Source organism: Taudactylus pleione, unplaced genomic scaffold (assembly GCF_031769625.1).
Source record: "Taudactylus pleione unplaced genomic scaffold, aTauple2 ptg000285l, whole genome shotgun sequence".
Taxonomy (NCBI): domain Eukaryota; kingdom Metazoa; phylum Chordata; class Amphibia; order Anura; family Myobatrachidae; genus Taudactylus; species Taudactylus pleione.
Genome location: NW_028284687.1, coordinates 1,199,878 through 1,215,687, shown reverse-complemented (window position 1 = coordinate 1,215,687; position 15,810 = coordinate 1,199,878). Strand labels below are relative to the sequence as shown.

The following is a 15,810-nucleotide window of genomic DNA, read 5'->3' as shown; positions in this document are numbered from 1 at the left end:
TGTCACAAGGGGGGGGCAGGAGGGGTCGGCAGCTTGCGGGAGGATTGCCTGCCTTACCGGGAGGTCAGGAGGCTCCCGACCAAATCGGGAGGGTAGGCAGGTATGGTTTACATACAGCACTTAAACTGAGGTAACTCTCTCGGTAGAGATCTGACCCCAATTTAATCAGTCTGTACTATCCATTACTTTCCCTAGATTTATAAGTTCATCATTTAGGATGTTTGGCCTTCCCTCCTAAACTTACATTAGCCTGGAAATGTGATTTGAATAACACTGCATACATCTCAAAGGGGAAGAATGTTGATGGTCTTGGAGACCAAGTCTAAGGTTCTCACCTAATGCTGCAGGTACCTGACTGTTGTTAGTAGAATGGTTCCTGCTCTGCCGGATGTTTGTAGACTATGGAATTACTCTCCTGGGATCCGTGGCACATATTGTGGGGTTATCCGCAAAAGAAAATCCCAACCAGAGATTTGTATCAGGTGTAATTAGTTGTATACAGTGGTAAAATACTACAGGGGAGGTGAGACTATAAATATTATGATCCATACCCATCTCTCTTGCAGCTAACCAGATATTACATAATGAAGATATAAATAATAACGGATAAAAAGACCGGAAACTAGAAACCCACCTGAAATATTAATAATTTAATAGGATATCAAAACGGGAACATACAAAATAAATAAAGGAAACTATTAGAACCATTGCAGGGGAAGGAGTGTGATGGGTATTTCATTTATCTGGGGGACATATGACTTAAATCAATGAAATATAATGAAAACATGAAATCAGAAATAAGGTACAGTGTAATAATAAAAGTATTACTTTAATCCTGAATCGTCCTTATAAACATGCAATACACTGTATAACATGGATCATTAGAGACAAACATAACCTTAAACATATACATGAAAATGCTATAGGGGACACAAGTAACCATAGATACAGAAAATAAGGAGTTATATCTCCGGCACTGGATATAGTATGGCTAAGAATGGTTTATTCACACCTTGAAATCATAATACGATTCTAGATTTTAATTCACGGCACCACAGATACTGAATACAATTACAATATCTGTCTTACTCACCCATAGGGAGCTGTGCATACAAATGAATAATAAAACACATAGTACATACCATTGGATTTATTGAGAAATAAGTTATTACAACATAACCAGGCAGCTAATTTCCCAGTAGCTTTATAAAAATGTATATACATTCAATACTTACAAAATTGCCTTGTTGATTGTGGTGTTCATCTCTATACACACAACATTCAAGAATTATAACAGAAGTACAATCAAGTAGAGTAACTAAAATACATTTCTGAGCCTTAAGACACAGTAAATCTAAAGTGTACACATAACACATCATAGACAGCACATTCTAAATATTAAAACAATATTTTTTAAATAGCATAAAATATATATATACGTAAAAAAAAGGCTTTCACTCATCCAAAGTCAGTGTAGTGACACGAGTTTCGTGGATCATGGTCAACTTCCTACTGTAATTTTTTTAAAATATTTTTTAGAATGTACTGTCTATAATGTTTATTGTGTACATTTTAGTATTACTTTGCCTTAAGGCTTTCTGACCTCTTGTCAGAGTCCAACGGGAGACACTGGGGTTCAGAAACTAAGATGGAATCTGGCCACTTTATAAATTTTCTCTAAAAGTCTTTTTTTCTACCCTACTGTGAAACTCATTTATTTCCAACAAAGTCCAATAAAATGGCACAAAGGGGGTACAAAAGAGAGAGAGATCACTAGAAACAAAAACATTGGAATAAGAGGGAATCTTGTGTCCACCAATGTACGCTTTAGTGTACATACAAAAATTTTGTATTCTTCATCCTATGGGGGAACATTCCAAAGCTGCCCCTACAAAAGGCTACACTCATTGGAGACAAAAATGGTAAATATGTAAAAACTAGAGGTGTGGACTGTTGACAAGGCTGCCAGTCGACGCAGCCGTTCAGCTGAGACTCCATGCTGTGCCCCTCAAGAAACAAACAGTCGCAGATCTGATATGGACATTGGAGACCGTAAAAAAAGGTATTGGTCACAAGCATAGGGACTGAATCCGATTTTACGCAGCTCGAGTGATTGTTAGCCATTGCGCATCACAGATCTTAATGACTCCATCTGGACCCTGTATATTGGAAGCTGGATGTTCTGGGACTTCAGGTTCAGAATGGGCCAAAAGGATCCATCTGGTTTCTGATTTAATTAGAAACCAAAAACCTTCTGCTATTTTGGGAGTGATATTACCATCCGAATGAATGACTTTCCTTAAGGCACAATTCCGTATTATCTCCAAGAAGTCAGTGGTAAAAAAAAATATCTGGTTTGAACTTGAGGAAATTTATGGTGCATCCCAGACTTCCGATTCCCCTCACCCAGGCAGTGATGTGAAATCCAATCACCGTACCCCCAGAAGAAAATCAGAGATCCATAGGTGATCAGCCTACCCATCATGCCTACTAATTGTCCATGAACTTAGGTGCTGGAAGCCTACTTGCACATTACTGCTGACCTACAGGAGGAGTGGAGAAGGTATTTTTTCCCCAGGAAGTAGCCCGTCAGTGATAGCCAGTGGTTTCCAGGAGAAGATACCACTTGTGGCACGATTTGAGTCTCCCCCAATTGCTACAACAGTGAAGATACAAGAAATGTTAAATAAATAATGTAATAAGTTCAGCTACAATTGGAAGCCCAGTAAACAGTGCTGGACTCTTACCGTGCTTTAATACAACTGAGCATTCCAGGAGACCACAGCGGTGTAGAAAGAGAGGAGTTAAGCTTCTAATCATATACATTTAAACTTCCCTAATTCCAACTGAGCCTCTATCACCCAATGTTAGCCATAAAGGTGAAATAAATATTACATTTGCTCCATGGGCCATTTCTTGCAGGTCTGTAAATGACCTGCTGTGGGACAGGAACAGATTAAAGAACAGATTATATAAACCATGTCACACCTTCAGAGTACAAAAACATAATTTGAAAGCATCCCAAACCACAAATTACATCTCCAACCCACTGCAGATCATATATTACATAGATTATTGCTAGAACCTGATTCATTTCTGTTAGCTTATAGTAAATTTATTTTCTCCTTTATGTTTTGTTTGATGTCTAACAAGATCTGATTTCTGTGTAAAACATTTTCCACACTGAGAACATGGAAATGGCTTTTCCCCTGTGTGACTTTTCTGATGTTTAACAAGACTTGATTTCTGTGTAAAACATTTCCCACACTCAGAGCATGGAAATGGTTTCTCACCTGTGTGAGTTCTCTGATGTTCAATGAGATGTGATTTCTGTTTAAAACATTTCCCACACTCAGAACATGGAAATGGTTTGTCACCTGTGTGATTTCTCTCATGTCTAACAAGAGTTGAAATCTGTGAAAAACATTTCCCACACTGAGAACATGAAAATGTTTTTTCATCTGTGTGATTTGTCTGATGTTTAACAAGGTTCGATTTCTTTCTAAAATATTTCCCACACTCAGGGCATGGAAATGGTTTCTCATGTGTGTGACGTGTCTGATGTATAATAAGATGTGATTTTCTTATAAAACATTTCCCGCACTCAGAACATGGAAATGGTGTCTCACCTGTATGACGCATCTTGTGTTCAAGAAGATGTGATTTGCGTATAAAACATTTCCCACACTCAGAGCACACAAAAGGCTTCTCACCTGTGTGATCTCTCTGATGTCTATGAAGATGGGACTTCTGTGTGAAACATTTTCCACACTCAGAACATGTAAACGGTTTCTTACCTGTGTGACTTCTCTCATGTCTAACAAGATGTGATTCCTGTTTAAAACATTTTCCACACTCAGAACATGGGAATGGCTTCTCACCTGTGTGATGTCTCTGATGTCTAACAAGATCTGATATCTGTGTAAAACATTTCCCACACTCAGAACATGAAAATGGCCTCTCACCTGTGTGACTTCTCTGATGTCTAATGAGATCTGAAATCTGTGAAAAACATTTCCCACACTCCGAGCATGGAAATGGCTTCTCACCTGTGTGACTTCTCTCATGTCTAATAAGAACTGACTTCTGTATAAAACATTTACCACACTTAGAACATGGAAATGGTTTCTCACCTGTGTGACCTTTCAGATGTGTAACAAGATGTGATTTCTGTGTAAAACATTTCCCACACTCAGAACATGGAAATGGCTTCTCACCTGTGTGACTTATCTCATGGCTAACAAGATGTGATCTGTTTGTACAGCATTTCCCAAAGAAAATGGACTTAAAACATTTACCACATTCAGAACATGACAGCACTGTATCACCTGTACCAGTTGTACTATGCGCAGTAATGATCGATTTATCAGGAGAACATTGCTCATGATTAGGTTGCACATTGATAAGTACTGATTGTATATTTAAGGTAATGGGGATTTCCCCTGAAGAATCTTGTATGATGTTGTTATCTTGTATTTTAGAACCTGTCGATAAAACAAGATGTCCCTCCTTAGGATCCCTGCATGTGCATCCATCTGCTGGAAATAACAATTTCATACTATTAGTCAGTGCAAGTGGTTTAGTGGTTTTATCCCTTCAATGCTAAGGACGAGGGTGGCTTGTTCTCAGCATATACCTCAAAAGTACTAAGGACAAGTCAAACTCTTCCTCAGCATTGAAGGAGTTCAAAGGAAGAAAACAAAAAACATACCTAAAGTAAACTGCCCAGTGAATGAACGATTAAGGGAATTCTCATATTTAAGGTGATGGTGTATGTAGAAAATACAATATAAAAAACTATTTGAGACATGTGCCATAATTATTATGTATACTTTTAAAATACACTTTTGGTTTAAAGATTGAATGAATAGTTAGAATTTTTTATGAAAAACAGGAGAGGTGTATATATTACCAGTGAGTGACTGCACAATGCTAGCTAATGAACAGACAAGTCTAGTAAATGAATAATATGACTTACATCAATAAAACATAGTCAACAGATCTATTCCAAAATTGTCTGCGTTCAATGAAAATGTTAACTCACTGGCTGATTCACCCTACCCAAAATGGGAAGGGTCTATGCCACTACACTACACAGAATATATTACTGACCCATAGGATGGGATAAGTGGGTACTCAAAGTCCCCTATCTCCTCCAATCTGGCAAATGTAAACAGCATTAGTTACCCTCATTTGAAAGTGAGAGACCTCTTGTGCCGAATTATACATATTGGGGAGATGTACTAAGCTCTGGAAAGAGATCAATTGGAAAGTGATAAACTACCAGCCACTCAACTCCTAACTTTCATGACTGTTTGAAAAATTACAGTTAGGAGCTGATTGGTTGGTAGTTTATCACTTTCCAGAACTTAGAACATCTGCCCCATTGTCTGAGGATCAGCGTGATCATTAGACAATAACCCCAACACTCTGGAAATCATCACAGAACCCAGGAATAGTGGAGGATCTCCTCCATTCTGGCTTCAATAAATTAAAGTCACCCTTATTTGGAAAAGGGGGGTTACAGTCTTTCATATGATGCGCCCACTTTGTAATTATTATCTGGTGATCATGGTGACATCCTACAATGCAGACATACGGGTAAAGAAAGAGCTGGGGAATGGGGGCACTTAAAGTGACCAATCCCTCCCATCCTGAGACCTGCAGACCCTTGGACACCCTCATTAGGGCAAAATGTATTACTCCTACACGTTTTATGCATTTAATTCAAACTAGAAAAACAAATTGAGTGCTCTAAGTTTGGAGAGCAGATCCTATTATAAAACTCTATATGGAGAATACTACTCTTTGTAGTTTTTGGAAAGGTAGAATCATGCCGAAGCAAGAACCACAAAGTATGCTACTTCCAGAAAATTCAATGTCAACTGGAAAAACAATTTATAGTTTGTGTGGGGGCTGTATACAAAAAATGACTGATATGGATGTTGGAATTTGATCAGCCCAAAAAGTGCCAACATAGACTTAAGTACGGGTAATATTTTTGAACTTCTCATTCCACAGGGAACACTTGAGCATAGTAGGTGCTGTGGTGAAACTGGCACTTTAAAAACTCAAACGGTTTTGAAGCAGGAACCTCCCCCTCTATACCCTCGGATGGATGGACAGGTCTCGAGAGGAGTTCTTACAAAAAAACAAAGGACTCCCCCCTGGAAACACTATAGGGGAGATGGGCTAATCCAATGGATGGCCCGAGGAAGTCTCGTCTCGGATAGTAAAAGAGTCAGTTGGCGCTCCTCTCTCCTCCCTCAACACCCTGCTACACACTCTCCTTGGTCTAACCAGGAAGGAGGATGGGGAAGCAGTTGTGGCTTGTATAAAAAAAATATATACCTCCCATCAGTAGGAATGGATAGCTATTCACCATCTACAATGGCCTTCAGTGCACAATACAGGTTCCCATACCCGCTGGTAGGCAGAGCCAGGAATCCCAGATACACACCTGCTGTGGCGGAGGTATGTCCTTTCAGGGACCTTCCACACTGCAGGCAGGCCCTCGAAGCAGGGATGCCACTGCAGCATCCAAGGATCGAGTGAGTAGTGTTCCCAGGCAAGGAACAGAAGAGCAAAAAAATAATAAAACTAGAAAAGGACCCGGCTCCCACAGGCACTTAGAGAAAACTGACCGGACAGCCCGGGTGGAGAAGAGGAGGAGTCTGCTTCAAAACAGTTTGAGTATTAAAGTGTCAGGTTCCCCACTATAGCCCGGTGTTCCAGTGTCCCCCATTGGATGAAGGAGATAAGCAGTTAAATTTCTTTGCAAACTATGATAATTGCAATTTATCAATGATAAATGTACCAACTGCAAACATGACTCTTGTACAGTTAAAATATAACACAAGCACATTAGCTGCATAGACCCAGCCACTGGGACATGCAGAGCAGTGACACTGGACAATTATACCCAAAATGCAGAATAACATTGTCCAAGCATAGACATTGCCAAGTCAGCAATACAGGACAGGAAGCCACCAGCCAGTGACATTGTACAATCCACCCGCACCCAGTCACTACGCACACAAACAGCTCAGGGCTGGATTGGCCATCTGGCAGTTCAGGCAAATGGCAGATGGGCAGGTCCAGCCAGAGTGCCACCGTGGGTGGGGACCTTATGCATGTAGCCGCAGCAGCTCTTGAGGAACAGCACCAATGTAATTTTTAACCAGTCAGCATTCACCGGCGTCTGATTAAAAATTACATCAGCGCTATTTCCTCGAGGATTTGATGCAGGCGGCCCCGCACCAAATTCACAAGGCACACAGGTGAAAAATACAGGCTGCTGGGCGGACACAGGGGGGAGTTGCTGGGGGGGTGGGATAATATGTAAGGGGCAATACTGTGTGACATTACTGTGGGGCATGATGTGTAAGGGGCATTACTGTGTGTGGCATAATGAGTAAGGGGCATTACTGTGTGGCATAATATATAAGGGCCATTACTGTGTGGCATAATATATAAGGGTACTACTACTGTGTGGCATAATTTGAATTGAAGGTACTATTGTGTGCTCACGCCCCTTCCCAACGAGACCATACCTGTTTTTATCGGCGCGCACTATGTCTGCTTCATTTGTTGATGGTGGCACCAATGCACTTCACGTACATAGGGCACCAAAATGTGTAGTTATGGCTCTGCTTTGGTGTGCCCAGATGTGTCCTCCTCTGTGTTCAGATGATGACGTGAGGTGGGCCTGTGAGCTTTAAATACCAGGGCCTATTTTTAGTCTCGGTCCAGCCCTGCTTGATCCTTGGAAGCAGAGAAGACGTGGGCTGTATAGAGGTGTGTCCTCAATAACTTATTCCCAAATAACATCTGATATCCCCATTTGGAGTGCCACAGAAAATGCAACTAAGCTGCACCAAACATCCCAACACACAATTTTGTACCGAATGTGCATCTTATTCACACACCGATTGCGACAATAGTATTTTGCTTGAGTACCCTGGACAATGCTGCTGCTGGCGTTTCATGCAGCAGCTGTGTGAGAATCAGCCGTTAACCGGGGCAAAAGGCAGAGGGCTGATACCAGGAAGCCGCGCATCATTGTGCTCTACGTGTGACGTTACACCAACCCGACTATAACAAAAGTGCTAATCCTGAGCACCCAGAAGACTTTAAGCGACTTTGGGAACAGCAACGTTGACGCTAAGGACTCTGGTTTGCCCAGAAGTTAGCTGGATACAAGCTCGCTGATGATTTGAGAAGTTTAGAGTAAAGATGGTCGTATGGAACTCTTCTTCATAGATGTAATAAATAATATGGTATGCAGCAGGACAGTATTATATGATCAGTGGACCCAGCCTGGAACTGAACTTGAAACACACAATGGAGCTGGAGTACTGGACATTGGATTTAGCAATGAGGTCAGAATGGAACCAGACTTGGAACATATACTGGTCGGAATGTAACCGGTACTTGGAATACACAATGGAACTGAAATGGAGTTGAACTTGGAACATGGACCAGAGCTGAAGTGGAGCCAGACTTGGAATACACACTGAAGTTGGATTCATCAGAATGTCTAAGACCGTTAGTGTAGGAGCTGGAGCCCCAAGCCCCCTGAGACAACTACCACACTGAGAACCCAAGAACAATGTACCTTGGCGAGCAAAAGCCGCCATAGCTGCGCCCAGTTTCCAGAGCCGGAGGGAACGCCTCCAGAGGTCCGGGCCCCTGGGACCACCACCACGTTGGGGGCTTGCTGACAGCACACACTAAGAACCCCCCGGCCAGCCCCCCGCCAAGACAGAGCAGCACGACCTAGAGGGTAAGCATGATTCCTGACAGTAGATACAAAACTCCAAGAATCACTATCCATGGTGGAACATCTAAGTCATGCCACATGGCACAAAAAGGATGGGTGACTGAGGACACATCTGTATACTCCAGGGGTCACCAATTTTTTGTAAAGTCTAGGAGCTAGCTTAAAAGTTTAAGAGCCGCGCCAATCCACTGCTTGACTACCCCCAGACGAACCAACCCCGTGGTCAACCACTGCTCGGCTGCCCCCGGGCTAACCACACCCTGCGACCAACCACTGCGTGGCTACCCAAAGGCAAACCAACCCCGCGGTCTTACCACGTCTCAGCTAACCATCGGGCAAACCCTCACTGTGCGCCCATGTCATTGCATGGCTACTTCCTCTGAAGCCCCCATCCCGACCATGCATACACCCTCTTAAAGGAGAGTTGGAGAATGGAGAGTCAGCACTGCAACGGACAGTCAGCACAGCAGAACCGGGGACTGGTTTGCCCTCAGGTAAGCCACTGCCTGTAGCCAAACCACTGCTCGGCTAACCCCGGGCAAACCACCCCCTGCTGTCACACCACTCATTAGCTAACCCGGGGAAACTCCCACTGCGCACCCATGTCATTACTCGGCTATCCCTTCCGAAGCCTCTACCCTGACCATGCATAGACCCTCTTACTTCAGTCAGCACAGCAGAATTGGTGGTGTTCACTACATGCACTCTAAAGTGATATGGCCTCCACAGTACAGTCACGCCCACAAATCTCCACTGGGGCTGACGAGAATCTGCCGCCTCCCACCGAGGATAATCTGGTCGCCATAGCGACCTGAACCCCAGGATTTGTCAATCCCTGGTATAAGCACCCTGTGCTATCTATCCATGCACCCCATGTGCACACATATGTAGCAAAATGAAACCCATGAAGTTATATTATACAGGACAGTGGTAGTAAGTGTTTATTACTCACCTGTACTGATATCCGTAGGGATTTCCTCCTCCTTACACTGCTGATCACCCCTCACATACGTCTCTTCTTCTCCCTCTATATCTTCTACCTTCATATCAGTCACATAAGTCTTTTCTTCTCCCTCTGTATCTTCTGCCTTTATATCAGTCACATATGTCTCATCTTCTCCCTCTGTATCTTCTGCCTTTATATCAGTCACATACGTCTCTTCTTCTCCCTCCATATCTTTTGCCTTCATATCACTCACATACGTCTCTTCTTCTCCCTCTATATCTTCTGCCTTATTATCAGTCACATACGTGTTTTCTTCTCCCATTGTATCTTCTGCCTTCATATCAGTCACATACGTCTCTTGTTCACTCTCTATATCTTCTGCCTTTATATCAGTCATATGTTCTCCCTAATTAACACACAAAATAATACTTTAATATATTTCCAATTTCAAACACTAGACAGTATATCCGTGTATAAGAGAGACACAAGAGAATGCCGGTTATCGCACCTTAACATGGGTGTTAAGGCGTGTTAACCGGCATTTATCCAAAAAATAGTGACAGGTGTTATGGTGCTATGAACAAAAGAAATTAAGGTAAAATACTCCCCTAATTATGATAATCCTTTGCTTCCACCGGATTATTTCAGATAGGCATATGAAAAAGAGAAGAACAACATACAATAGTGTAATCCTGTTTAGCATATATCAATAATAAATGACAAAATTGATCCGAGTCTAAATTGTGGATGTTATTGGGGATGCCCCCACTCATTAGACTCACAGCCATAAACTTGCATCAACAACTTTTAAGGGTATTTTTGATCTCTCCCCCTTTAGATATATGAAATAATGATTCGGTGTTTCCCCCTATACATCACACTCACGATTTCCTCCTTAGGGTAATAGACGTATCTCAAGTTCTTGAAGGATTTCTCCGACACTTTGCTTGATTAACTCTCACTTTAATGGCTCCCATACAAAAAGAGTTAAAAAATAATCTTATTCAAACAGCATACAATTCCCAAAAGGGATTCCAAAAAGAAGAGTTTAAACCAATGATGTCTCCACTGGATAGAGATAAATCTTACTGGACCTTCAGATGTTAGGGATCCCAAATAAAGTCCAAAGTATGACAGTTCTCCTTCCTCAGTGGGTAAAAATCACAAAATAGTATAAGCCAGTAATCCCCACCAACGCGTTTCGACCCACCAAACAGGGTCTTTTTCAAGGTGTGAGGGATATCTAGCTCAGTTCCCTTATATACCCTGCTAATTACCCTCATACACTAATTAACCTATCCCTATTACCAAATAACCCTGCAACATGGATAGCACATTAACAAATGCTATTAACAATCAAACAGTATCGGTCCATGCATATTGAAGGGTCCCGCTATTTCCCGCTTTATTCCGGCGTTGTGGCCGGAAGTGACATCATCCTCGGGGTCCCGCACGGTCGCATGTTTATCATGCACTTCAAGAACGTGACGTTATACCGGAAGTGACATTCCGCTCTGTATCAAACCGACTGTTATATATAGAAGGGCATCCAATCTGAGGAATAGTTTGGTGAATAGTGCCCATTTAAGTAAAATAGAAACAGGGAGAATTTTAAGAAAAGGTTTCCACAGATGTGGTTCTTGCATTGGATGCAGAATCATAAAGGGAACGACCGGCGTAAATAAATATGAGGAGGTCGTCATTAATGGCCATAGGTATGAAATTAAGGATTCATTACATGCCACACGATAAATATCATTTACGCAATAGAATGTGGATGTGGCAAGTATTATATAGGTAGAACTACAAGACCCCTGAAAGTAAGGATAGGAGAACACCTTAGGAATGTAAGAAGGTTTGGAAACACACTCCCTGTCAAGTCATTGTAAAAAAGATCATAATTGTACAACCGATGGGATTAAAAATTTCATTGGTATAAAACAGGTCAAACATAGGCAAAGGTGCAATAATTGAACGAGCAAGATTGCTAAGACTGAAATAAAGCTCATTTATGTGTTTGATACTTTGATACCCAATGGTTTGAACAATGATTTCGAGCTTAAATGGTTTCTTTAAAAGATATTTTAACAGGTTTATATGTTTTAGTATTTTATTGGATATACTATTAATCTATCTTATATGTAATTTTATATGTTATTTTCAATAGCGATTTTAGCCCACAACAACATGGCTGTCTTAAATTTAAGACATTGGACTTCTACAAAATGGCCGCTGTGTGATATCCGGTATAGGGTTGGAACATGAGATAGAGCGGAATGTCACTTCCGGGATGATGTCACGATCCGGAAGTGCATGCGATTTTAGCTCACAACAACATGGTTGTCTTAATTTCAAGACATTGGACTCCTACAAAATGGCAGCCGCGTGACATCCGGTGTAAGGTTGGAATAGGATACAGAGCGGAATGTCACTTACGGTATGACGTCACGATCCGGAAGTGCATGATAAACATGCGACCGTGCGGGACCCCGAGGATGATGTCACTTCCGGCCACATCGCCGGAGTAAATCGGGGAATAGTGGGACCCTTCAATATGCATGGACCAATACTGTTTGATTGTTAATAGCATTTGTTAATGTGTTATCCATGTGGCAGGGTTATTTGGTAATAGGGATAGGTTAATTAGTGTATGAGGGTAATTAGCAGGGTATATAAGGGAATTGAGCTAGATATCCCTCACACCTTGAAAAAGACCCTGTTTGGTGGGTCGAAATGTGTTGGTGGGGATTACTGGCTTATACTATTTTGTGATTTTTACCCACTGAGGAAGGAGAACTGTCATACTTTGGACTTTATTTGGGATCCCTAACATCTGAAGGTCCAGTAAGATTTATCCCTATCCGGTGGGGACATCATTGGTTTAAACTCTTCTTTTTGGAATCCCTTTTGGGAATTGTATGCTGTTTGAATAAGATTATTTTTTAACTCTTTTTGTATGGGAGCCATTAAAGTGAGAGTTAATCAAACAAAGTGTCGGAGAAATCCTTCAAGAACTTGAGATATGTCTATTACCCTAAGGAGGAAATCGTGAGTGTGATGTATAGGTGGAAACCCCAAATCATTATTTCATATATCTAAAGGGGGAGAGATCAAAAATACCCATAAGAGTTGTTGATGCAAGTTTACGGCTGTGAGTTCAAAGCACCAGTCACTATTTTTTGGATATATGCTATTTATTTATGAGTATTGGTGAAGCTCGTATGTTTCAGGGTGTTTAGGCAGCATTGATTAGCGCACCAAGTAATAGCATTTTTTGTATTCGTGTTAACCGGCATTCTCTGAACAAACTGCTGGGCGTGCGGCTGTTAGCGCCACGCTAAGCAGAAAAAAAAACTGCGCACCCGGCACTTTGGTTGGATTCCTCCTCAAATCCCCAGGGGGGTGCGAGAAGAAATCCGAAGCACGCCCAGGCAGCGCGGTGAATTGAATAGCTGCGAGAGCTCCCTCCCGCAGCTATTCAACATCGCGTTGAATTAATTTGCCCCCATAGTGACAGTATATTTATGAGACCCTAAATCCCAACTACCTGATACTCCTGTGGGGTCCTGTGATTCTCCTCTGTACAATCCTGGGAATAAAGAGGACAGGGACATCTCTCTGGGGTATTTCTGTTACTGGGTCCAACTGTAGGAGACACACAGTGACTGAGTACATTGTATATATGTAATTATCAGATGATGTGTGTATATAGGGGTATCCATACCTGCTCTCCCCTGTACAATAAATGACAGTCTCCTCTTACCCAGTGATGTGAGGGGCCGGTGATTCTCCATCAACACGTCCTTGTACAGACCCCTGTGTTCCTCTATATACTCCCCCTCCTGCATGGAGACATAGACAGTGACATCCTCACACCTTATAGGAACCTGACACACACAATGACAGTCATCACCCAGACACATCCCCTGGTGTTACTGTATAATGTCCCATTCCCAGCAGTCACCTCTCCAGTCATCACCCAGACACATCCCCTGTGTTACTGTATAATGTCCCATTCCCAGCAGTCACCTCTCCAGTCATCACCCAGACACATCCCCTGGTGTTACTGTATAATGTCCTATTCCCAGAAGTCACCTCTCCAGTCATAACCCAGACACATCCCCTGGTGTTACTGTATAATGTCCCATTCCAGGCAGTCACCTCTCCAGTCATCACCCAGACACATCTCCTGGTGTTACTGTATAACGTCCCATTCCCAGCAGTCACCACTCCAGTCATCACCCAGACACATCCCCTGGTGTTACTGTATAACGTCCCATTCCCAGCAGTCACCACTCCAGTCATCACCCAGACACATCCCCTGGTGTTACTGTATAATGTCCCATTCCCAGCAGTCACCTCTCCAGTCATCACCCAGACACATCCCCTGGTGTTACTGTATAATGTCCCATTCCCAGCAGTCACCTCTCCAGTCATCACCCAGACACATCCCCTGGTGTTACTGTATAATGTCCCATTCCCAGCAGTCACCTCTCCAGTCATCACCCAGACACATCCCCCGGTGTTACTGTATAATGTCCCATTCCCAGCAGTCACCTCTCCAGTCATCATCCAGACACATCCCCTGGTGTTACTGTATAATGTCCCATTCCCAGCAGTCACCTCTCCAGTCATCACCCAGACACATCCCCCGGTGTTACTGTATAATCTCCCCTTCCCAACAGTCACCTCTCCAGTCATCATCCAGACACATCCCCTGGTGTTACTGTATAATGTCCCATTCCCAGCAGTCACCTCTCCAGTCATCACCCGGACACATCCCCTGGTGTTACTGTATAATGTCCGCTTCCTAGCAGTCACCTCTCCAGTCATCATCCAGACACATCCCCCGGTGTTACTGTATAATGTCCCATTCCCAGAAGTCACCTCTCCAGTCATCACCCAGACACATCCCCCGGTGTTACTGTATCATGTCCCATTCCCAGCAGTCACCTCTCCAGTCATCACCCAGACACGTCCCCTGGTGTTACTGTACAGTGTCAAATTCCCGGCAGTCACCTCTCCAGTCATCACCCAGACACGTCCCCTGGTGTTACTTTATAATGTCCCATTCCCGGCAGTCACCTCTCCAGTCATCACCCAGACACGTCCCCTGGTGTTACTGTATAATGTCCCATTCCCGGCAGTCACCTCTCCAGTCATCACCCAGACACGTCCCCTGGTGTTACTGTATAATGTCCCATTCCCGGCAGTCACCTCTCCAGTCATCACCCAGACACGTCCCCTGGTGTTACTGTATAATGTCCCATTCCCGGCAGTCACCTCTCCAGTCATCACCGAGACACGTCCCCTGGTGTTACTGTATAATGTCCCATTCCCGGCAGTCACCTCTCCAGTCATCACCCAGACACGTCCCCCGGTGTTACTGTATAATGTCCCATTCCCGGCAGTCACCTCTCCAGTCATCACCCAGACACGTCCCCCGGTGTTACTGTATAATGTCCCATTCCCGGCAGTCACCTCTCCAGTCATCACCCAGACACGTCCCCCGGTGTTACTGTATAATGTCCCATTCCCGGCAGTCACCTCTCCAGTCATCACCCAGACACATCCCCCGGTGTTACTGTATAATGTCCCATTCCCGGCAGTCACCTCTCCAGTCATCACCCAGACACATCCCCCGGTGTTACTGTATAATGTCCCATTCCCGGCAGTCACCTCTCCAGTCATCACCCAGACACATCCCCCGGTGTTACTGTATAATGTCCCATTCCCGGCAGTCACCTCTCCAGTCATCACCCAGACACATCCCCCGGTGTTACTGTATAATGTCCCATTCCCGGCAGTCACCTCTCCAGTCATCACCCAGACACATCCCCCGGTGTTACTGTATAATGTCCCATTCCCGGCAGTCACCTCTCCAGTCATCACCCAGACACATCCCCCGGTGTTACTGTATAATGTCCCATTCCCGGCAGTCACCTCTCCAGTCATCACCCAGACACATCCCCCGGTGTTACTGTATAATGTCCCATTCCCGGCAGTCACCTCTCCAGTCATCACCCAGACACATCCCCCGGTGTTACTGTATAATGCCCCATTCCCAGCAGTCACCTCTCCA

The 15,810-nt window shown here is 43.5% G+C and overlaps 1 protein-coding gene across 5 annotated transcripts in view; it reads right to left on the bottom strand.

The window, feature by feature from the left end:
- Positions 1-701: 701 nt before the first annotated feature.
- Positions 702-15,810, bottom strand: part of LOC148512036 (uncharacterized) — a 73,067-nt gene continuing 57,958 nt past the window's right edge. For 2 of the 5 annotated variants that reach the window (XM_088482346.1, XM_088482347.1), the window contains exons 3-6: positions 13,492-13,570; positions 13,276-13,373; positions 9,735-10,134; positions 702-4,538 (exon numbers count right to left, since the gene is read on the bottom strand). In XM_088482346.1, the coding sequence (XP_088338472.1) occupies positions 3,100-4,538; positions 9,735-10,134; positions 13,276-13,373; positions 13,492-13,522 (1,968 nt within the window). In that variant the 5' untranslated portion in view covers positions 13,523-13,570 and the 3' untranslated portion in view covers positions 702-3,099. Of the gene's footprint in view, positions 4,539-9,734; positions 10,135-13,275; positions 13,374-13,491; positions 13,577-15,810 lie in introns of those variants that run through there. The other 3 variants (XM_088482344.1, XM_088482345.1, XM_088482349.1) reach the window with 3 other exon arrangements.